Genomic DNA, 23519 nt, shown 5'->3' on the forward strand with positions numbered 1-23519 from the left:
AGTTTAACTGAGGGCCAACCTAGCTCTTTTCTGCCTTAAAAAGTATTATTTAATGATCACTTCTATTTCAGATTTCTTCTGTTATCAACATTGACAGGAGTTCAGGAGCTCTCGTTAACCAAAATGCATGTCTTGTGATCTTTGCTCCACCATTTTTTTATGCCATTATGTTCTCAAAGTGAGATTTTATATTCAGTAAAACCATTATTATATCTATAAAACAGCCAACAAATTGAGAAATCACATCCCCTTCAAACCCAGCATAAGGATCAACATGCAAGACCTATGATGATATCAAAGTCACTGCATCAGGATTTCATTGTAAAGATAATGAGAGTGTGATAGGTAAAATCAGGATGGAGCCAGTGAAGCAACAGCAAAACAGATGAAGAAAGTTCAACTTCTAAGAGGTGAGTCACCGAAACACCTTCAAGTGCTTCTTCTTTCTCAGTGTCAGAGCTGGTGACACAATTAAAGTCTTTCATTGACGTGGTTTACTAGGTATTGTATTAGCCCATCTGACAATAATCAGTAGAAGAGAAATTAGATTACAGACCTCTTGAATATGCCTAAACATTTCTGTTTTGCCTTGAAGATATATTTTCTTCATCCAATTTATATATATCCTGTGCATACATTTAGGCCTGACAAAACAAGATGAGATACATTTTCATTACTTAGTAGGGGATTTCTCATATTAAATTAATAGCCTATATATCCTTTCTCTTCAGAAATATTGAAATGACTCACTCATTCCCTGAAATATTTTTGTAAGAAATAAGACAACAGCCCTGAAGGATCTTATTCATCTTTCCAGTGTGAGACGATTACACGCTAACAAGGGAAAAGACTCACTAGGTTGTATGGAGAGAAAGCAGTAGGAAGGGAAATAATAAAAATTAAAAAGAAAAAACAACCCTTTTGCTTAAATTAATTCATCTTGTGGCATTGCAGCACAGACAACCCCTCCAGCCATCATAACTCACTGGTTTGAAAAGGTCATTAGCACGCTATCCCATATTGTTGCAAGAATGAAAAGCCATATTCATGAGCATGACATAAAAATTTGCCCTTGGTGATTCTGAGGGATGACCTGAACTCTGAAACCATACTGAGAAATTTTTCAGGGCGGCTTTCTTTTTTTTTTTCTTTTTTTTTTTTTTTCTTTTGGTACAAAATACCAGCCCAGCACATGCACATTTCTTCTGCACATGGCATTTACAACTTCATCCTGCAGCCACGGTAAACGCAGCAATAGCATCCATACAAAATACACAGCATTCCACAGTCCTTTTGCCCTTTTTCTACATTTCCCTACCAACTTTTTCTTTCTCTCCATCTCAGATCAGGCTGTGGCACTGTGATGATTGCGCTCAAAAGGCAAGCTGCAGTGGGAAGCACTTTGTTATCCATGTCGCTGACCTTCAGCGGAATACCCTACTGCATAAGATGGACCATAAAAGGAATCCATGTGTAGCCAGTGTTTAGAAAAGTCATCCCCTTTTCTTCTGTGGCTATTGCGCTGCCTTATTAAGACAGTGAACTAATAGCCAGCTGGAGAATCTTGGGAATGTTCTGAGCAATCGTGCCTAAAAAAGCTTGTCATTTTGTATGGGCTGACAATGAACTTGTAAAGCAGAAAGAACTGTTCAGTTTAGCAGGTGCAGGTTAGTAAAAAGAAACCTATTCCAAACAAACCGTAGCAATGCTATTCCTGAGGACTCCATGCTCTTGTAAAAATATCTGTCCAGCCATTTTATCTGTAAAGGCACACACAACTTTTTTCCTTTCAATTTTTTTGTCAGAATTGTTTTCTTCAGGGAAAAAAGAGAGAAAACTAGATTGGGAGTTGAGAATTTCACCTCAAGGGATTGCATGATGTGCCATACAAATGCAATGGAATAACCACCATAAAGAGTTGTTTTCTATATCAGGAAGCAGTTCTGCTCTACAGATGGCTTCCAACCCTGTATCTTTCCTGCTATTGTGTTCTAATAATGCTTTACAGAAATACCCAGGACTGGTACACAGAGCATGTGATTTTGTCCTTATTACTAGAGGGCAATGTTATAAATGAAAACAGTTTTCTCCTGTGAAGCACTGTCTACTCAGTGAAGTCAAGGTTTTGCTTAACAAAAGCATCTCTCCTTCCATGAAAAATAAGTAAATATATAAAAATGATGTTTCTAAGAATTAAGCTATTATGCAAAGGAAATCCTTTTGTGGTAAGAGGCGGAAGTGGGTGCATGTGTTCTCCAAGAGTCCTGCACTGCTTTTCTCACTTTAAAAGCAAAACTGTGATTTCTCTTTCTAATTTCAATCTCCATCTTTGCAGGATACCCATCTGAAACAGCTAGAAATAACAGTCCAAGCTACTGCAAGAAGCCTGCTGCAGGACCAGAAATAGTTGTAGCCATTTGCAAACTCCACAGAGGCTTACAGCAAGTCTTGGAGATGCCTTTCTTGACATGAGGTCAGCAGCAATTGGCAGATATGCATAAAACCTCATTCACCCATCTCATACCAGCCTTCTCTTGAAAGGGGTTGAAGAAGGTCAGTTATCTGAGCCTCCACATCCATAACACATACCTCCCACTTCTCTGCAGCTTCATGTCACCAGCAGACAAAAGCAACTATGCTAGGAGACAGATCTGCATGGAAAATACCAACCCTGAGGATCAGCACAAGTTCCTCATTGAGGACTGCAATACCAGCATGCCTCTCCGCAGTCACGAAGGCCTTGTCTGTACATAGAAGTTGCAGAAGTTTACTTCAAGTGAATTAAATTTGTCTAAACAGAAAAGAGCTCACTCTTCCACATCGTTTCACAATAAGATACCTCCCTTGCAAGAGGCTTGGATGACAAGCAGTAACCTGAGCCACATTCATGTGGTTACTCTCCACTGTGTGCACTCAATTGACTTAAAAATTTACCATGATATGCATCAGGCTTATATCATACAAAGAGCTCTCACAGAAGGATTACTTGTTTGAGTGAATTTCTTTAAACACCAGTAGACAAGATGCTGTCTCATACTGGCAGAACTGCTGTTTGTTTGTTCATTTTTAAGCAAAATGTCACAACTAGCTATTGAGTTACAGTCTTCCCTTGATTTTCTACATCAAATTTTGCTTGCCATTTTTCAATGGACTATCCAACAAAGTTCCATCCAACAAAGATTATTAATATGCATGTTTTAGTCTCACCAACAGGTTTTGACATGAAAGAGAGAAAAACAGCATCCATTTCTTAATGTCATTCTCAATGAGACTGACCTTTAACTGCCACATACACAACCCACTGGTTTATGCTTTCCAGTAAACAAACAGGAAAACATCCTGCTTACTTCTCCACTTCTCATCACCCCCACGGCTTCCCAGGAGGAGAAGAACCCCACCACAAGGCTGACAAAGCTACTGCTCTTTCTCGTGTGTAGCTGTACCACTTCTGTTACCAGTCCCTGGTCCATCAGTGTGCCAGGATCCATGGAGACTGTGCAAACATCTTTTCTGTGAGGCAGTTGCCCACTGACCTTATTTCTGGCAGGAATATTTCTGCAGCTGTGTGCAGATAAATTAAGTTGCTCAAGAAGTGCACACACCTGATGTCTCATGAAAGAGCTTGATCACACAAAGACAATCTGCTGGCATGGAGGATTTCCTTTATTTAGTGTGAGCTAATAAGTAGGTTATCATGAGAGAAATAAAGCTGCTTAGAAGCATTTCTCTTCAGTACCAAAAAATTTGTTTAAAGGCACAAAGCCAAAATGCAGGATCTAATTGACCAAATGTGATGCTTCTGCAAGCTGAAATCAATTTGGAGTATTATTTACACATCACATTTTCCCCCTATAGTTCTTTGCAGTGAACAGTAAAAAGGTAAATGTGCCCAAGCTACCAGTGCTTGTATATGATGCCCATTCACGTGAAGCATTTGACTTCTATTATCTTCAGCTTTTTAAAATGAAATCCAATTTTCTGGTTTAATTTCAGATATCAGTTCATAAAGATGTTAATAAAATGTTAAGTCACACTGAGAAGCAGATGCTCCTAGAAACCCACTGGCTAAACTCATATTCATGTCGCTCTTGAAAGAGCATCATAGTTGGGTAGTAACAGCAGTTTCTTTTGTGTCTTAATTATTTTCCTTTTCTGAGCCCAGTATGCCTGGAAGAATAGTGATACAATAAAGCAACAAGTATAACAATGTTCTCATTCACTAAAAAGAAGGTGTTGTGATGTAACAGCTAAGAGATCGTTTGTACACTAAGTCTGGAAATTTTAAGTTTTGGAGACTGGTTTTCAGTTATTCTCTTCTGCTTAGAGCAAAAGTGCAAACTAAACATCACTCTCCACCCCCAGCAGCCTATACTCAACACCTCTTCATGTGTCACCACATGCACAGAGTGTTTTTGGCCAACTTGCTTATAAGTGTATGTATTTGCGCAATAAGATAGTCATAATCCTATGGCCTGGTGGTGAACTAAATTTACCCTTCCACTTTGGTGGTTACAGACACTGGACATGTGGGAAGTGACCACACAGCTGAGAGCTTGATCATATACTTACTGTCTAGAACAAAAAGACAGATCAATTGTTTTATTTATGAACAGGAGTAAGCCCAGGGATCTAATAAACATTAGCAATGGTTCTTGCAGGCTCATTTGCCAATTGACGCTGAGTGTCTAGATCAATGAAGATGGGGGACTTCCCTATCTGACAAAGACTCTGACAGAAAGTAGATCCAGATCAATAACTGAATGTCCTTTATTCTGGCCTTTTTTTTTTTTTTCTTTTTTCTTTTAAGTACAGTAGCCACAGTCTCTGCCATACTGAGTTAACCAAGCTTTTGTAGAAGGTGACCTCCATGATGGGCTGATGCATTCTGATACATTCATGTGATTCTATGATTCCTTGCCAAAGGATGGGAAATGCTGCCAGGGGCACTAGGGTGCCAGCCTGCATACAAGGGAAAGAGATACTTGTAGTCAAAGGCACCTCACAGCTCGTCTGTGGCTGCTACAGAAAGGTCAAAGTCTCTGAGCCTTCACAAACCTCAGGCAAACATTGAGTTAATGTAGCTTTTTGCATTTTCAGTTTCTGAAGTCATCTGTATGAGCAAATTCTGATGCTAGTTATGATTTACAGTGTCTGAAGAAACAATGGCAGATGCACAGAGCTGCAAGAACACTACAGTCTCTCTTAGCTTAATTGACAACGTACTGTTGATCTGCACATAAGATACTAAAGAGATTTTTCACATAAATGTGACAGGACAGCCATTGACGTATATGTACAATGCCAGCTACATTCCTTCAGCCTCATGTTTTCCTTTATGCAGTGCCTATGCCTCAGTAATTCTTAAAACCATGAAGAAATACCATACTGTCCTATGACTCCTGGTACCCTTTTAAATATGCATACTAAAATTGTCAGTAACAAGCACCAAAACCCATGGCTTGATGCCCACATTTAGTAGGCATTTAAATAAGATCCAGTTCATCAAAGGCTTTAAACTAGTTAAGCTAATAAAAACATGGTAGAAAACAGAAGGATAGACTTCTTTTGGGGGTAGGTGGGCTGGCTGGCTACAGGATGGGAAGGGGGGGCTTTTCGCCCAAGAATTTCTAACACTCCTTAGTGATTCTAAAGCAAACTTGCCACTTTGCTGAAAGAGGTGAAAGAAGTGGCATTTTGCCAGCTGTCTGGATGCTCTCCTCCTAAAAGCCTAGCTGCTATGGTAGATGTAGTACAGAGATTACAGAATAATCTTAACATACATATGGGATTAATATCTGAAATATTAAGGAGCCCATTTTGTTGTCTGCTTAGGAACTGTGGGGGTGGGGGGCGGGGGGGGGTTAGTTCAGTTAAGTCTATATTCTTCATGTCTAGCTATTTGGAAGAACAAGGCTTCTTTTATAAAACACTTCTCTATTAGGACACTTAAAGAAAATACAACCTGCAAAATGCACAGTCACTGTAAAATTAAGTGGTAGTGCTCTGCTCAGGTTTGTGTATGTTTGGTTATTATCTCCAGGGCATCTGAAATGCCACCATAGCAAAGATATGTCTAATATTCACTCTCACTTCAGAGTGACAACAGTATGGCATGCTTTAAGGAGGCACTGAATCAATTATGGTTTTTTCACCTGTGTTAAGAATGAGCTCCAAGAATTCCAGGAACAGTGATCAGTATAATGCACAAGGCCAAATTCACCTTGACAATCCAAATATTTTCTGTCAGTCCTGAAATGTAAGGTAGCTGGGAAAACAGATTAACAGCTGAACTATTTTGTCTCAGTTTGTAGTCAATCCTCATGCACTTCTAATCTTATTTACTCATTTTTTTAAATATTTAACTTCTGGGCAGAATATGTCATGTCTCAGCTATTGCAGAAGGTATTTTATGGAAAGACAAGCAATTCCCCTTGAACTTGAAACTTCAGGATATATGAAGAGAACACGAAGTGATAAAGTCACTGTAGCTTGTGTTTTAGTACCAAAAGATGGCTGAACTAAACAAAGCACAGTCCTATGGAAGACAGAGGGTGACATTTTTGGAAGTACTGTTCTGAAATAAATCATGAACATTGGGAAATTCTTTGTTAAATATATGCAGTCAGCCTCACATATGCATAAGCATGCACTCCTTGTAAACTCTTGTTTAGATCATTCTCTTCATTCAGTTACAAAAGTCTGAATCAAAGCAAAATCTCTGAAAAACATCAATGAAAATGCAGCCAGGCTTAGTCAACCCCTACTGTTTCAATAAGTAGCAGACAATTTAAAAGTATCCATTTATGCTCATTTTTAAACTTCCAACAATGTTTAACATTTGTCCTCAGTAAATGCCCTATCCCAGAGACAGTTCTTTCAACAAGAAGGAGCAGTCTCAAAAGCTGCTTGTGGACATCCAGTGTTGATCTAATATTAATACTCATCTTCACCTAAGCACTCCAGGAGACTTTTGGCTTGCTACAAGATGCCTCTATCCATAATCCACAAGGCAGGTTATTTCTGTGAACTTTGCCTAACCTGTGTTCACAAATGGGAACCTCACTGCCTTACAAAAAAGGCTGGAGAGAGTCTGCAATTGAACTGTTGCGTATTGTAAAAAAAAAATAATAATTAAAAAGAAAAAAATCCTTACCTACTAAATTTAGTTATTAATGCCATAATGAACCATTAAGCTTAATGGTAACCTTTCTCTGTATACCCTAACTACAGCTTCCTGCTACAGTCAGTGTGATATAAATACTAATTCAAGTACAATAAGAGATAAAATAAATGCATTGAATGTCATGAAATGCTCTTCCATTTGTAGTTATTTACAGCGTAAATGCAGATAACACTTGAATTTCTCTTTTTTAGCATATGTTTATTAATACTTTATTGATCTGCAAGGAGATGAGTCCTTTAGTTAAGACTGCTACAGCTCCTGTCAGGAGGTCCGACATAGCACTCAACATCATGGTTAAAGAGAACCTTTTTACTGGCTTAAGATTTGCTGCTAGATAGCCAATTGTCTACTCTGTATTTATATACTAGGATAACCCATATCTCTCCTTCACTGTGAAACCACCTACAGTCCTTTGGGGAAGAGCATTACACAGAGCAAAGCTGTGGTTCAAATTCAGTTGTCATCTAAACAGAGACCAGTCTGACACCCACCCTCTGACTTTGTGGAATTCTGCAGTGGTGATGGTGTGGCAAGGAAGCAAATTCAACCAGCTTGCTAGTATAGTGTTTAAAAGAGTCCTGATACCAGGGAAAGGTGAAGATACTTTGCTGGGGAATTGGTAAGTCAGCCAATTATAAATTCATGGCTTATGTGCTACATAGATTAACCTGAGAGCTATTCTGCAGAGAATTCAAGGGGCAAGTCATAGGAGTAGGTCTTCTCCCACTAAAAGAAATGTTTCGCCTCAGTACTTCACTGCAGATTCACACACGCACACTCTAGCCAACTTCAGGTTGAATTCTTCCAGTGTCAGCTACAAGAATATCAAAATGACAAATCCCGATGGCCATAGAACATCTTTTATTGCCCAGGAAGAGGCACAAAAAGAAGGTGGCATTTGCTGAGAGAAGCCAGCCCCTCGCTCTTCAGCTACAGATGGGATTTTTTTTTGTCTGTAAGCACAAACCATTGCTGTGACAGCCTTGCCTGTGCAGCACGGTATGTACCCTGTGACTGGGAGGCAGTGTGTTCATCCAGCTCCTTCAGGGCTGCTGCTGAGATTGCCTCATAAATCATCTGGCTGGAATAACTCAGGTAGGGCCTAGCCCAGAGCCCAGCGAAATAAATGGAAAGCTTCCAAGTGACTTCAGCCAGTGTGGACCCATGCGCAGGTCTCTCTCTCTCTGCCACCAAAGATCAGGATAAAGCCTCAGCTTCACCACACAACAGTTCCAGAGGTCACCCAAATAGCTGGTAAAGTCTGACTCCCCCTGCCCTCACAGCTGTGTAGTAGGAACCACACACAAAATGCTATCAGACTGGAGCAGTTAACAGTGATGTACTTTGTCCCAGTCTGTGTCTAGAAAGTCTTGCAGAGTCCTGGCAGCCCGAGCACATGCAGTAAATCTGACACACTGGGGGCAGGTTCCAGTCCCATTTTAGGACACATGCCCCTAGACAGGTCTGTGCTGTTACTTCAAATAAGATGAAGCTCCAGAGACAACACGTAAAAACAAAATGCCAAAAAAATCCAGCTGGAGGATAATTCTGGGTGGGAATGGCAAGCCTGTATATGGGAAATCCAGGAGATGGAGGATATCTTGAAATGAGAAGAGTGTAAAATGCTAAGAAAACACGATTTCTGGACTGGTAGCAATTTATATCTGAGCTGCCATTGCACAAACTAACAGTGAAAGCACATGCCAAGGGTGAACCATTCTGTTGGTCTTTAAAAGCCAAAGGTAGCTTCCTCATCATCACTCCTGAGCATACCAATCCATAATGCCAGGGCTACACACCACAACAAAGCACCATCATTTTCATCAGCTTTCTAGCAAGGAAGGGGAACAACAGCAACAACAAAGACTAACATTAGCCCACGTGGACTGGATTCTCCATAAGCATCTCAAGAAATCAGGCATACGTTTCTGGGCATCAGTGGCTCTAGCATGATGGTCACTTGGGAACTTGATGGTACATTTACCCTGACCAGGCCTTAGGCAGCCTCTGGGCCCTGCAGAAGAGGCAGCAGTCAAGGCACTCCCTCTCTAGCATGCTGTCCATGAGGCCTCACAGACTTTAAGCCATCTACATCCCTCCATCTCTGGAGGTTGTGGTTGTCAGGCTGAGAAGGTCCCTCTGTGTGCCTTTAACCCAGGAAATGGTAAAATGCGTCACTGCGTCTGACTGAATTACAAATACTGTTGTTAGATATGGTGCTTTCATTTCTGCATTTACTGTTTGACTCAAAGAAGGCTAAACAGTTTCTGGGAGACCTAGGAAATAAGTTACAGCCTACACATCATGTGCTGATGCTCAGAGCAAACACTGCATTTTCAGCCCCCGTGCTGCTTTTCAGGAATACACTATTCTCACTTGACAAAACAGCCAAATGTGTTCAGACCGATGAAGGTCTGGCCAGCAGATTGCTGCGGTTTAAGGTAGAAGAATAGACATGTACACAACATGCTGTAGTCATATTTTCCAAGGTGAGAATGATCCACAAATCCCTAAAATGTGAATTCACCAAGCATAACTCAGAGTTTCATATTCATTTGCTAATAAACGCCTAAATCCTGCTGGCCCTCAGTTCCATTTGCTGTGCAAAAAGGACCAATGTTCAGATCCTCCCTAACCTTGCCTCTGCTGGGGTGGGTTTCGTGAAGTCCCAGCTCTGAGAGTCCCATCCAAACTTCAGAGTCAGGCCATGTTATTGTTATGGCAAACCCAAAATAAAAAGGCCAGACTAAATTATTTTTAAGACCTCAAGATTTTTTAAAGCAGTCTTGTGACTTTCAAGGGGTCTGACTCATAATACTTGAATGCTTGAAGTTGGCAGCAGCAAAGGGAGTGCAGCAAGATTTAGCTTACAGCAATTTATTGCTAAAAGTCTTCAAACGTGTGGGAAAGGGCATGGAGTGCTTCTGCAGCGACTGAGCAGAAATCAGGGAAACAGACCCTACTCCTCCAGCCAGTCTTGCAACAATTTTGTCTCCTCCACAAAAGTTACCACACACACCAAAAAAGAAAAAAATAAAAATAGAAATAACAAAAAATCCCACAACAACAACAACAACAAAACTGCACAGATGCCCCAACCACTGCAAAAAACACTTCCCAAAAGGATACATGGGTGGGTAAGTTGGGACTGTATCCCACCTCTCAACTTCCTTTTCATCTAAGGGAGAAAATACCTTTTTGACTACATACCCCAGAATCCTCAACAGCATCTGAGTAACTATTAGCAGTTGCAGTTATCAATAAACCTTAAAATCTTAGCCTTTCTTTTAAAAGCATGTTGTTTTTTGTAGAGTAGAAGTGTAATAGAAGTATATAATATGTTCTCATTATACAGTGCTGTTAAAAATCTGCTGAAATGAATGTACATGCAGTAAATGTACATTCAGTGTAAATGGGTCTCAGACCAGACTTCCAGCATGCAATACATCTGAGCATTTTTGACTTCTTGGATAAACAGCAGACTTCTTTTCCAGTTAGTGTCTGTGCCCAGGATTTATGCCCGCATCAACAGCAACATCACACACCTTCCTTCATTTCATCTAATTTCTGCCTAAATTAATGCTGCAAAGGGAAGTGCAAGCCAGATACCACTGGAAGCAGAAGCTCTGCTTAACCAGCAGGCCAGGCTTACACTGGCATAGGCTCTGAAATTCTTCCCACTCTGTCCAACCAAAATATATTACTACTGGCCTGAAGAAGAACCCTCTGGGATAAAAAGGTCACTTTGTGACACGGCACATTTTCTTCTCTTTTTTTCGGAATTAGTTAGGAACCAGGTGATGCTGCTTTGCATAGGAAGACTACCTCATTTCCCTTTGGTAACCATGCCTCATGTAAGTTTCTTTACCTGCCGGCAGCACTGCTGTCTTCCAGAGCTCATGGATTCTGCTTATAGCCTGATAAGAGTTCAGAAGCCCAGTTCTGCAGGGCAACATTTGCTTTCAAAAGAAGGTCACTATTCCATCTCATCTGTCTGGGAGTTCACCCTAGATACTATCAGGGTCCATCAGAGATCTCTGCTATGTAAGCAAGACTTTATTAAAAGTCTCAGTGCAAACATACAAAATACATTTGGTATTGCATTCTGCTGACTTCTGATTTCACTTTAAAATGCTTAGGAAAAAAAGTATTTTGTCTGAAGCACACTGAACCTGAATCACCATAGTTTTGTTAGTGAATGGAAAAGTCAAGAAAAAAGAAAAAAGAAGTCCATATGCAAAATCAAACACATAAGTGAGAAAAAAAAATATGCTTAAATCTAAGTCCCTTTTTTTTTTTTTAAAATCACTATAGTGCTAACAAACTGCATTAAATCTTTACATCAAAATAAATATTACAAAAATAGAGCCTGACTTTCTCTCTACTCACTCCATTGTAAAACACAGGAAATATTATTAAAGCAAATGGATCTGTAAAAATATGAAATGGAAGTTCAACAAATATCATTCTTAATATTTTCATGCCACTTCTTTTCATAAATAGACATCATCTGCCTGTGTGAAGTTCTGTTCTCAACGGCACCAAAGTAAAGCTGTAATCTGTAATAACTGATAGGAAATGCTGCCCATATTGCCCACTTGAAGTGGCTGTAAATAAATAATGACAGGCACAACAAACATAATATCAATTGCAAAGCAGTGGCACACAAGTCACAGATATGCTATACCACATCCACCAAGGGTATCTCAGCTTTCAATTGAAAACATGCAATTTTAGCTCAGCATCTAAAAACATAAAATCTGTTCCATACAGCAAACACTCCCTCACATAGCATCTGAGTCTGTGTTTTCCTATCAGTAGTTTCACATTACCATAGTTCACCTTCACTGTTCACGTTCAGCAAAATAACTGGGAGCCAGTTTATAATGCCCAGAGGGATATAGGTAACAGACACCACTGACGTCCAGCTTCTCCTATGATATTAAATAAAGGCATTTTATGGCACATGTTTTTATCAAGGACTCTTCAGTTAGCGGCAGCAAACTTTTGAACGTAAAAGAAAAATTCTCAAAGCCATTGCTAATAAAAGTCAAGTCACCAACATCATTTTCCACACAACCTCACCTCTCTGCTTCAAGGCGCATTTCCTCACGCTTTTGCCTCCTGAGTTCTCTACGGCGTTCAAAGTCATCCATGATGGGCGTTCAAGTGTTCAGAGCTCTGAAACGATCCAAATCTAAAAGGGAGATGATCACTCAGATCAGAGAGAAAGCACAATGGATGCATTTATACAACTGAGTTCATTTGGTTTTGTTTTGCTTTCTGAACTTCACTGTAACAATTTTCCTTTTCTATCAAAAATTTAACTTCCTCAGTATTGTTGAGATAAACAAGATTAATGAAATGCCTTGTAGGATAAACATAGCCCATGCCTGAGCTCAGTTTCCTAGTTAAAATTAAATCAACATGCTTTAAGTAAAGACTGTATACATCTGCTAGCCGCAGACTAGCTATTTGTAACGTCACAGGTCCTTTCCTACAAACAAAAGCAACAATTCAGCAGGATCTTAACTTCTAGCTTCCAGTTTTTACTGGAAGCAGTAAAAATGCTGCACAAGAGATTGCTTGTTTTCTCTAATTGCACAGATAATGAAAAGTTTTGCAAAAGCTAGCTCCCGTCCATTTGTCCCCATCCCCCCTTCTAAAAAGAAAAAGGAAAAAGAAAGAAAAAGAAGAAGAGAAAAAGGGAAAGGAAAAAGAAAGAAAAAGAAGAAGAGAAAAAGGAAAAGGAAAAAGAAGAGAAAAGGAAAAGAAAAAAGGAAAAGAAAAAGAAAAATAGGGAAAAAAAGAAAAAGAGGAAAAATGAGAAAATTGGGAGGGGAAGTGGTTGCTGGGGCAATAGAAAAAAGGAGGAAAATAAAAGAGAAAAGAAAGAAAGCCGGAGCTTTTAAATACCACCCAGGAGGAGCCAAGCTATATATAAATCTTGCTCAAAAAAAACAAAAGTAGCAATATCTTTTTGTAGTTTAATCCACGCGTTTTCCCCATGCCCTACCTTCTTCTTTATGATTTAGTCCATGAAATATTTTCCCCTTTACAGTTCTTCATATACAAAGCCTTTTCAGCCTTGGTTTATATCCCATCAAGCGGAGTATTACAGAATTCCCCTGCAGCCCCCAAACCAAAAATGACTACCAGAAAAGGGAAAGCTGTTCTCTTTTTGTCCCTGCTTTGTTTACAGAGCTGTCAGTGGTTAGTTAAACTCTGCCTGGAATCTGGCATTTAAGGCCTGCTCTAAGATTGCTTCCTGTGCAGGGCTGGAGGCCTCAGCTTCCTCTGCAATCCTAGCCTCCACGCTGCACTCACCCCCCATGCCCCCCTTCTACCCCCCCCCCCACACCATTTTCCAGCCCAGCAGTGTGGGGCTGGCCAGAATGCTGCACAGCCAGCTTGCAGATGCAGGCCAACCTTCAAAGGGGTCTTAATAACTGCTTGCACTTTACAGGGAGACAAAGCCAAGGTGCGTTTGGGAACTATTTGAAGCGCTCTGTTTGCAGATACGGATCTGACTTGCGGCTTTCGAACCCTGCCCAGCCGCGCAGCGTCCAAGCGCCCTCCCCGTAAAACCACCACTGGCAATAGCGAAGCCTCCCATGACTTAAGGGGAATCTGTGGCTTTCTCTGTCCCCCTTTTCCAGATGAAAACATTGCTGAGGGCTGGGGTTTTGCGAAGATTATTTTATTAGTTTACTTTTCCTGGGGGTGTTTTTCTTTCTCATTTGTTCCTGGATTGGGGGATTTAAAATGTTGTTGTTGTTACTTTCTATGTGTTTGGTTGGCCAGGGTTATTCTGCAGAAGTTCAAAGGGAATGTTAATTTTGCAAATCTGATACTGGCTTTACAATGGCTGTACCTCTTCTTATTTTATTTTTAATACACAATTATACAATATATGTAAAAAGCAGGTTGCAACAAGACTTTCTTTTAATGCTGTGTTTGTTTACTCTTAGCACCCTGGACACCTTGAAGAGCAAAGAACACCAAATCTGTCATTCTCTCATTTCATCTCAGCCTATCCATGCAGCTAAATCCTGCCTCAGTGCCCTTGCTAGAGGGACACATGTTGAAGAAGCGATGTGGTTCTCCCAGCTGGAAGGGGAGGATCAGAGTGGGGATGGAACATGGCAGTCAGCAAGTTCCAGGCAGGGCCCTGGTTTCTGTGCATAGAGGTCAGCCTGCAGGAGGTGGGCCTGCATCAGGCAGCAGTGTTTGCTCTGTGGAGGGTAGTCACTATTGGGGCCTTAAAACAGAGCTGACTGCTAGGCTTGCACCTCACTGAGAGTTCCAAACTTTTTTTCCTCTCTCTGTTGCCGAAGCAGACATACATTGTCATCTAACTTATGTGCACCTTCATCCTTTCTAACTCAGTGAGGTATGGCCCTTTCTCCACCTCTCCTGACCAGGATATGTTCCTTCTCTCTCCAAATGTGCAGCACTGTGTACCCAGTTCCCTCCCCATTCTTTCCTCACATGTCCCAGCCCAAAACACTTTTGACCCTTTCCACATGGCCTCAGCATCATCTCTCATTTCCAAAAGCTCAAGGTGTCTTCCTCACAAAGAAACTTGAGGAGGACAAGCAACAACACAAAACTGTTTCAGTTAATTCTTTTCTATTCCCAGGGGTGCAGGAGAGATTGCACAGGGTAATGATCTTTGGTGCAATGAACTTCCTCCATCTTCTGGGCACTTTCCTGTTTTTTGACACAGTTCAGATCAATGAACCTCTTGGGAGTACATCTCAGGTTTGTTAAAGTGTGCTACCTTCTCTCCAAGGACTGAGGACCTTTTCGTTGCATTCAGGCTCGCAAGCCAAATCACTTATTCGGAAATGAGGAAGATACACAGGAGACTAAGGTCAGGTCAACAGCCCAACCTTCAGCTAGCAAAGCCATATCAGTGTGAGATGAGTCATCAGATAGACATATGGTCCCCTGGAAGAAGTCAGCTACTCAGTGCTGTTCACTGTCATCCCCAAAATGATTTGTTATCTTTCAGCCTTTGTAAATTACTAGACAATAACTTCATCTCAATTAATCTCTCTAAAAACATTTCCTGTATCCGCTGAAAAGGAGTATAGTTTCTTAAATAGTTTCATAGTTTCTCAAAGTGTTCTAGCCTCTCAGAAAATTAAAAAATCACTTTGCTTATAGATGGATGTACCAATTATTTGAAGTATTTCCTAGAAACCATTTTGAGGAATGCACACATTTTGATGCTTTTTCTTTCCTTTTCTTTTTTTAATAGAAAATTGGTCATGAGTGAAAACATCCTGGGTCAAAACACAGCATTCCACACAGCTCCAGGGCCTGCCTACAGAGACAAATGTGAAAACATCTCTGTCTAATCTTCCCAAATACAGAGAGTGTATTGGAACAAAAACAGCAACAGGCCTCACATGTCCCAATAAAGGTATGCAAAGATATTTTTTATTATTATTCTTTATATCCATTTTTTCTTCTTTTACACTTTTTTAATCATTTGGTATCAGACAAAAAATGTTTCATCTTTCTCACAAGAGGAAATTTGTCCCTAAGAAAATAGTACTTTGTTTTTACTGTAAATGTATAAATTTTATTTTCAGAAGTATGATGGAAAATATTTTGATATTGCCTGTTTTTTCCTCTGATTTGTTTCCAAATTCAACATGAAGCCATCAAATTTTAATGATATCTTTTTACAGCAAATAGAAAGGGACATCTGAATCTGTTTCACCTGTTCCATCATCAGTTCCATTCCGCTGATACATACATACACAAACCGCCAGAATACAGGCCACTCACATAGTAAAAGGGTGCACCACAAAAACTGTCATTTTGCTGCACCTACATCAAAACAAAACCCTCAGCACTATTTCAACCTTTACACAATTGAATTAGTACTGAAGGAGTCCCTTACGAGTTCTCCACCACCAGACTCAGAAAGTACTTACGGAAAAATACTACAAATGTTGATCTTTTCCATATATATATTAAAAATATATATATATTATTTATATTTATATATATAAATTATTTATATATATATATATATATATATATTATATATTTATAATTATATATATATTTATATATATATAAAATACCTCCCAGAAGCTACTGAACATAATTCTTGCTCAGGACTTCAGATTTTCCATACTCTCACATAAATGGGTCTCTTCAGAGTCCCCGTCTTTTGATTCTGAGACTGAAACACAGGACATTTGATGAAGCCTGTGATCTGCCTGAAGAGATGAGAAAACTGAAAAGTGGCAGATAAAAGAAGTGTCTTACCTACAATATTTACCACTATTGCCACATAACTTGAATCAGATTCACAACAAAGTGTGTGCCATGCAAATAATACCATCTCCATTCATAAGCACTCCTCTAAACCAATACCAGTCTCTCCTTTTCATCTGTGTGTTTCACATATTGCCTTTGATATTCATTTGACTAGTGTTTATTACTAAAATGTGTTGAGTTTTTCACTGTCTTGCTGAAGCGTGCTTCCTTTGAGGACAGACACTCAATCCTCTTTGGTACAAAACACGCACATACAAATCCATCTCCCCTTTGTGTCTCATCTCACGACTCAGTTTAAAATATTGTCTTCTTGCAGCTTTCAGCAAGGTGGAAAATCAGAAGAATGCACAGTAACTGTAAAATATATGACAAAATACTTCAGTGATAATTATCAGGAGAGTACATTTTGAAGGCAAACAGGAATTTGGCTAACTGGAAATACATACACTACCACACAGCCATGTAATGCCAGTATGGTGAGATAAATAACCTCTTGCTCTGGCCAAAGTGTAATACTGTCCTCACCCTCTCTCCCCAGCACTGGTGATGCAGACAACCCAGCATTCAGCAGGCCACAAAAACGGATGAGCCTGGCTCCTAACAAGAAGTGAAAATGCAGACTGCTACTCAGGTCTTTAGCCAATGGAGAGGCCTTTCTTTGAAGATCTGCCACACACCTTTCCATTACACTGAATTAGTGCTCAACCCACAATACTAATGCCAAGCCTGTGCACCAGCTTCAACCTAGCAGAGCCAAGAAACATCAAGCCAGAACACATTCCCTAATATAGTGTGTCTGCTTATTGCACTGGGCTGTTAAGCTGGCCTTGTCTGGTGACAGAGCTGTGCAATCGCATGCCATATTGCTTCTCTCCCAGCACAAAGAAACATCTGTAGGTTTCCTCTTGCCTTCAGGCACAAACTGCCTGAAAGTCATGCCTCTTACCTCACAGCAGGATCCTTCTCATTGGTCTGCCACTGTGACAGCCCAGAGCACCCTTCATACAGACAGCTGCTAGGCAGATGGAAAAGTGACTACAGTCTATGTGAGAGCTCATGGTCCAGTGCTCTCGCTGGAATTCCCTCTCAGCAGGTTGTCATATTCTTCATTAAAACGAGAGCAGAATACAGCTTTATTGGTGGAGAGGACCAAGGGGATTTGGCCATAGGTTCCTTTATAAGAGGAAAGATTTTCTGCTAAATTTCCCTTCTCTTCTATACCACATGGATCCACCTCCCTTCCACAGCCCAACACACGTTGTGGAGTCTTCTTCTCTAGCAATACTTAAGATAAAACCAGACACTTCCATGTGCAACCTGCACTGTAGGGAAGCACCTGTAGCAAGGGGTTGGACTTGAGGTCCCTTCCAACCTCTAAGATTCTATAATTCCTTAAAGTACAAACAGGCCCTTTTTTTTTAGTTACAGAAGTGTAACTGATAAAGTTTATCAGTGTAACTGATAAAGATAACTGTAAAAATAGCACTGGAAAATCCACACCCTACAGATAAACGGAAATTCTTTCTAGGTCCTTCCTACAGATGGTTAAGAAAGGGAGAGATTCTGGCCCAGCTACACAGTTTTTCTGTGTGCATGCAGCTGAGATTCTGACTTCCAACCTGTCTTCACTGCAGGATCAGGTGGCTACACAAAACACAGTTACACTATATCACCCTCTGTCTTTTTGGTATTCTTACAAAAAGGGTCAAGTGTCTCATAAAATCTCTACATGAACTTGAGACTGCAAACAGCTTTTTGAGTTGCACCCCATTAAGTCAAATATCCTATTTTCCCATCTGTATCCATTTCAATTGTCCTAGATCCATACAAAGAGTATGTTGCTTCAGCTGGATTCATGCCATGACATCCACTGTCTCCAGGACAGTCACTGCCCTCTTTTTCCTGCGTCCCTTGTCACAAATATGAAAACAGAATTTTTATTGCCCTTTTTGTAGCTGAGAGCAACTCAAAGAGCAACACTCATTGCCCAAGTGCAACTTGTTTAATCTGGCATTCATGAAATGCAGGTGTGACAAATATTCTATTGCCATACCTGAGAGAGTTAAAGTTCCTTAATCTCTGTTCAGTCAAAACAACTAAATCTGTTTTCTATGAATATCTGTCAGAAAGCATTTGGAAATGATTTTCCCCACTCCCCTTTTAATTTTGTATTAGGAGTATTCAGTGCTACTCAGATATTTCAGCAGCAAGCACAACTTCATTGAAGTCAAAAGGTAGAGTTCAATTGATTGAATACAGTTTTATCCCAATTGATTCTGTGTTTTGTTTCATCTGACCATGTTTTTTATGTCTGAAGAACACTAGGTGGAAGTCCAGATAGCCCACAAGACCACATTGCAATCCAGGCCCTTGATCTCTGCTAGTGTCAGTTCCTGCTGCTGCAGAGTGAGCCATATGGAAGTGCTGTCATTAAGCTTTTTATAGGACATTATCCCTGCCACAGAGTTCACTATTTGGAGCTGCAGATAAAAGACTTATGTCTTTAAACACATCTGGTCAGGTACCATTGAGACAATCTTTAAAGACTTAGATACATGTTTAGGTCCATATCTCATATCCACACTGCACTGCACTGCAAAAGGAAAGCTAGAGAGCTGTGCAGTCCTGGAAGTGCTAGCAAACATCTATCTTGCTGCTGCTAACATTGCACTACACCAACACTCTTGCAGATGCAGAATCGGTCAGTAGCAATGGAAAGTGTCCATTTGTCTTTACTCTCTTAGGCAGATTGAGAGTGGATATGCCATTTCCACTCCTTCTGCTTCCTCCCTTGTCCTTCTCCTACTGCACTTTGACATAAGGGCCAGGCAGAGCTTTCCCCTGACATCTAGATTTGCATACACAGGTTCCACCCCAATCCTCAGTGACATTTGTCTATCATTTCCCACTAGCAGACAAAGGAAAAAACAACACTTAGCTGGAAGCTGCTGGCATAACCACTGGTTCTCACGTTAGAAGAACTGACCCTTGACTCTCCCCATCAAGCATCCTCCAAAATATTTCAAATATGTTGTCCCCAAAGATCAGATGATACTGAAATATTATTCATATACAGATTAGAGTTGAAATCCCAGTCCTGTCCCTGGCACATTTCCCAGAGACCTTAGTCAGGACGGGATTCCATCCTAGCAGGCCAAGTTTATCAGTAATATGTTAGAAAAGATCAGTGAGCTTTCCTTGCATGTTGGAGGCTGGTGTACTCTCAAATTGTGCCAATACAGGCTATTTTGTCTTCTTGTGCACTTGTGCAGTGCATACAAAGGCAGATTTTCTTCTACTCTTGCAAAGCTTACTTGTGAGAAAAGTTTATTTTTATTCATACTGTCATCACTGAGGAAATATCCTGTGCTACAGGATACAAAGGGCAGCTTAAAAGCGCATTGACCTTTCCTACTGTTTAATGATAAGTAAGATACCCTAGGAATGATAATGAGACCAAATCCAGAAGGACAGAGCACTCTAAAATGGGAGAGATTTTACATCTACAAAACAGTTTGTAAAAGTGCTTAGATCCAAGAAAAACTCAGACTTATATTCACTGCTTCTCTGCATATAAACACCGGGAAATGGGTTCGAGGGTTGTCATTCACTAGCTACCCTTATCTTTCAGCTTCTCTTATCAGCAAAGACATTCAGTTTCATTGTGTTAATATAATCACAAAAATGCTCACGTCATGTATTGTCCTTTTCTGAAACCTCTTCCACAAATCTGTGGTCTGACTGATGAAACCTCCATCTCCCACTGAAATCTCTGAGAGCAGAAAATTAGTGCCAAAGCCACAACTTCCATCCAGATCATTTTGTCTTTTAATAACAGGAAACAACTGACAAACATCACCAAGAGATGGATTAGTCCCAACTCAAGTGGACAAGGCTACATGTAAGATGGAAAATGCAATGGCAGTACACAGAGGGCCTGGACTAGTAGCTGGTCAGGCATCAGCCAGGGAGGATGCTGCTCCATCCAAGTGCAGGAGCATTTCTACCACACCAGACCTGGTATGGAAGCCAGCAGTAGGAGTGCAGCTCTCTGTGCACTTTTCTGCTAGAAAGACAGGTTATACCTTCCCATGCAAGGAGCTGATCTGGGCCAACAACCAGTAGCACTGAGAATGACCTGCCTCCACCTCCCTGACATCTCCCACTCTGCTTCTGTCATTCTCATTTATACTTTTCTCACGTGCCACCCTTGTGCCGCCTCTGCTGACCTTCATCTCCACATGCAGTATTTCAACAATACATTGTGTATTTGTGTCCAAGTATGTTTTATGAGCACTTCAGCGTTCTGTTCATAGTCTTTCTCTGCATCTCTCAGATCCTGAATTAGAAGCTAAAGTAATGTCGTTAAAAATAATAAAATATCCAACTAAGTCTAAGGTAAAGCTCCAACAGCAACATTCACTCAGCCAGACTGCAAACTCTGCATGTTTTCTGGAACGCTTTAAAATACAAAATCACAATATATTAGGCTACGCAGCCAGTCATAAAAATGTAATAGAAAATAGTATGGAGATACAATACAGCCAGCTTACTGTGGCTTTAGTTTTGCTTTTTTCAAGTACTTTTCCTGTTAAAACATGCAACCCTAGAGCTCAGCTCTGCCTAGTGCTGTGCATCGCAAACTCTAATGAGAGTTGAGGACTCTGTTTCTTGGTTTACTGAACCAGCAATACCAAGGCTTAGTTGTCATCCCTGCAATTTTAAATGAAAAAGAAAAAAAAAGAAATACTCCTTCAGTTCTTTGGTTTGCTGATCTTATTTGTTACCCCTTCAGTGATACTAAGCATTTGGAACCCAAACAGTTCCTTGGAAAAAAATGAAAGATAAATACTGAATGTCCTCTGTCTGTTGCTCTTTTTAATTAATTAATTTTCGCTCCTGATTTCTATACATTTACTTTGCAAAGACATAGCACGTACCCCCGTGGTGGATACAATGCAGCCAAAAGTGAAGCTATTCAATGGCAGAACATCATGGAGATTTGTGAAACTCCACTAGGAATTAATCCAGCTGCAAAACTTTCTAGTGGGCTTTTCCAGCTCACACTTTCAAAGTCATCTTAACAAATGAAACACGGATTGTTCCAGCCAAGTAACTACAGTAATTTATCTCTAATAAGCAGCAATTCTGTGTCATTTCATTTAACAGCTGAGGCATGATGTCAGCACCAGCTTTAAAGAGGCAGCAAAAAATGCGAAGTCTTTCAACAGGACAAGTCAAACAAGGTACCACTAAATAGAAGCGCATCAAAACATTTCACGCATGCAGTATTTATATGATAGACCCATCTTCATACTGAGTTTAGCCGAAAGCCAGGGAACAATGACATAACATCACCACCAAGCCAGAAGAGCCAACAGCACCGAGACTTCAGTACAACAGAAAACTGATGGGCAAGATGACACCCACATGCTGTGCATAAACCAGAATAAAATCCATCACAACATAATTACAATATTTCCAGTTCTCCTTGTAAGACTTGTACAGAGAAGCTGCTAAATAATCTTGACAATAATCTGACTGCTATCTAGACATTTATGCATAGATGCTTGTTGCCAGCAAGTATGGTGACAGCAGAACATTGACACATCACTAATGTTTTATGTAACTGTGCATTGCTTCTCAGGGAAATAGCATCGGCAAAACTTTCAATAGAAGCTGGCTCTGAGTCAATTAAACAAGACAAGTGAGGCTTGACAGTACCCTGTACACTTAATGCTGGGAGCAGACAGACATATACACTTATTTTGTAGGAATGTGATGAAGGAAAGTTATGCCTGAGCCCTATATCAAGCCAATAAATTTTACAGTTGCTTCATTTTTTATTTATTTTTTTTTTTATGCTTCATACCATATCTGTGTGGTCCAGAAAGGAAAATGTTTAATTTTCATTAAAAAAAAAAAAATAATAATGAAAAAAAAATCTCTGTATATGCACAATCTGCTACATTTCCTTAAGAACTCTGTCATAGGAATTAAAAACCCTGCGTGGCTCCTCCAGCCCCTCTCATTGCAGTGTTAGGCCCTTCCAGTAATGAATGAGAGACAGAGCACACATGATCAGTCAGACTCAGTTCCGAGCACTGAAGGCATGCAAGGCACCTTTTTCACCGCCAAGACACAAGGCCAGATAGTATGTGTGCAAAGTGTTATCCAAAACCAAAAAAACAAGGGTAAAATTGAAGGGAAGACAACTTCCAATCTGTCACAAATGTTCTACAAGTAGGAAAGCTTGTGTTTATTAAGCACATTGTCTTTCACAACTCCGTAACCTCATATTTAGTCATGCAAAGCAAGGTTAAAAACAAATGCATGAACATTTATAGGCCCATAAAATACATGTACAATATACCTTAAAGCTGTTAAATGTTATCACTTGCAAGATACTGAAAATGAAAATCCACACAAAGATGGCACCAGTACTCCTGGCCAAGGCTCCTTTGCTCAAACTCATAATGTATTTCTTTCAAACCAAATGGTGTGACAAAGGATATTAGGAAAATTGCCCAAAGTGAAGTGTTGTATAGGGAATACATGTGACCACAATGTCTGAAGGATGTACACTTACTTCAGAGAGGGCACATATTGGATGGAGGCAGATCTGAACTTTCACTAGCTAAACTCCTGCTTTATGTCTTTATTACAGCATTTACATTTTAAAAAGGGAGACAAATATCTCTGGAGATGGCTAAGCAGTTTCTTGATTTCTATTAAGTACCAAAAAAGCAGTCGTGCCAATTGATTAATATTTAAGTTTCTACAACTTAATATGAACTTGGTTCCAAGAACTACATAGGTCTCCTTAAAGTATGTGTAGCAAGAAGTCAACAGTGTGCCAGCTGGCAGATTAAACAAGCCATTAAACTAGGCTCCTACTGAATTTAAAGGATTGTTTTTCATCTTTTCCCTCTCCATTCCTCTACATCCAGATGTATTATTTAGGGAATATTTTCCAGTCCCAGTAAGAAAAGTAAAAGAAATGCCCTTGGCACTTGGAGAGTTTTTCCTCCAA

At 40.1% G+C, this 23519-nt stretch overlaps 1 protein-coding gene across 8 annotated transcripts in view; it reads right to left on the reverse strand.

The window, feature by feature from the left end:
• CALD1 (caldesmon 1) overlaps window positions 1-23519 on the reverse strand; it is a 175423-nt gene that overhangs the window by 74782 nt on the left and 77122 nt on the right. For 7 of the 8 annotated variants that reach the window (XM_015864723.2, XM_015864704.2, XM_032443815.1 and 4 more), the window contains one exon: window positions 12269-12380. In XM_015864723.2, coding sequence (XP_015720209.1) covers window positions 12269-12339 — 71 coding nt within the window. In that variant the 5' untranslated portion in view covers window positions 12340-12380. Of the gene's footprint in view, window positions 1-12268; window positions 12381-13199; window positions 13382-23519 lie in introns of those variants that run through there. The other variant, XM_015864714.2, reaches the window with a different exon arrangement.

Source organism: Coturnix japonica, chromosome 1, assembly GCF_001577835.2.
Source record: "Coturnix japonica isolate 7356 chromosome 1, Coturnix japonica 2.1, whole genome shotgun sequence".
Taxonomy (NCBI): Eukaryota; Metazoa; Chordata; class Aves; order Galliformes; family Phasianidae; genus Coturnix; species Coturnix japonica.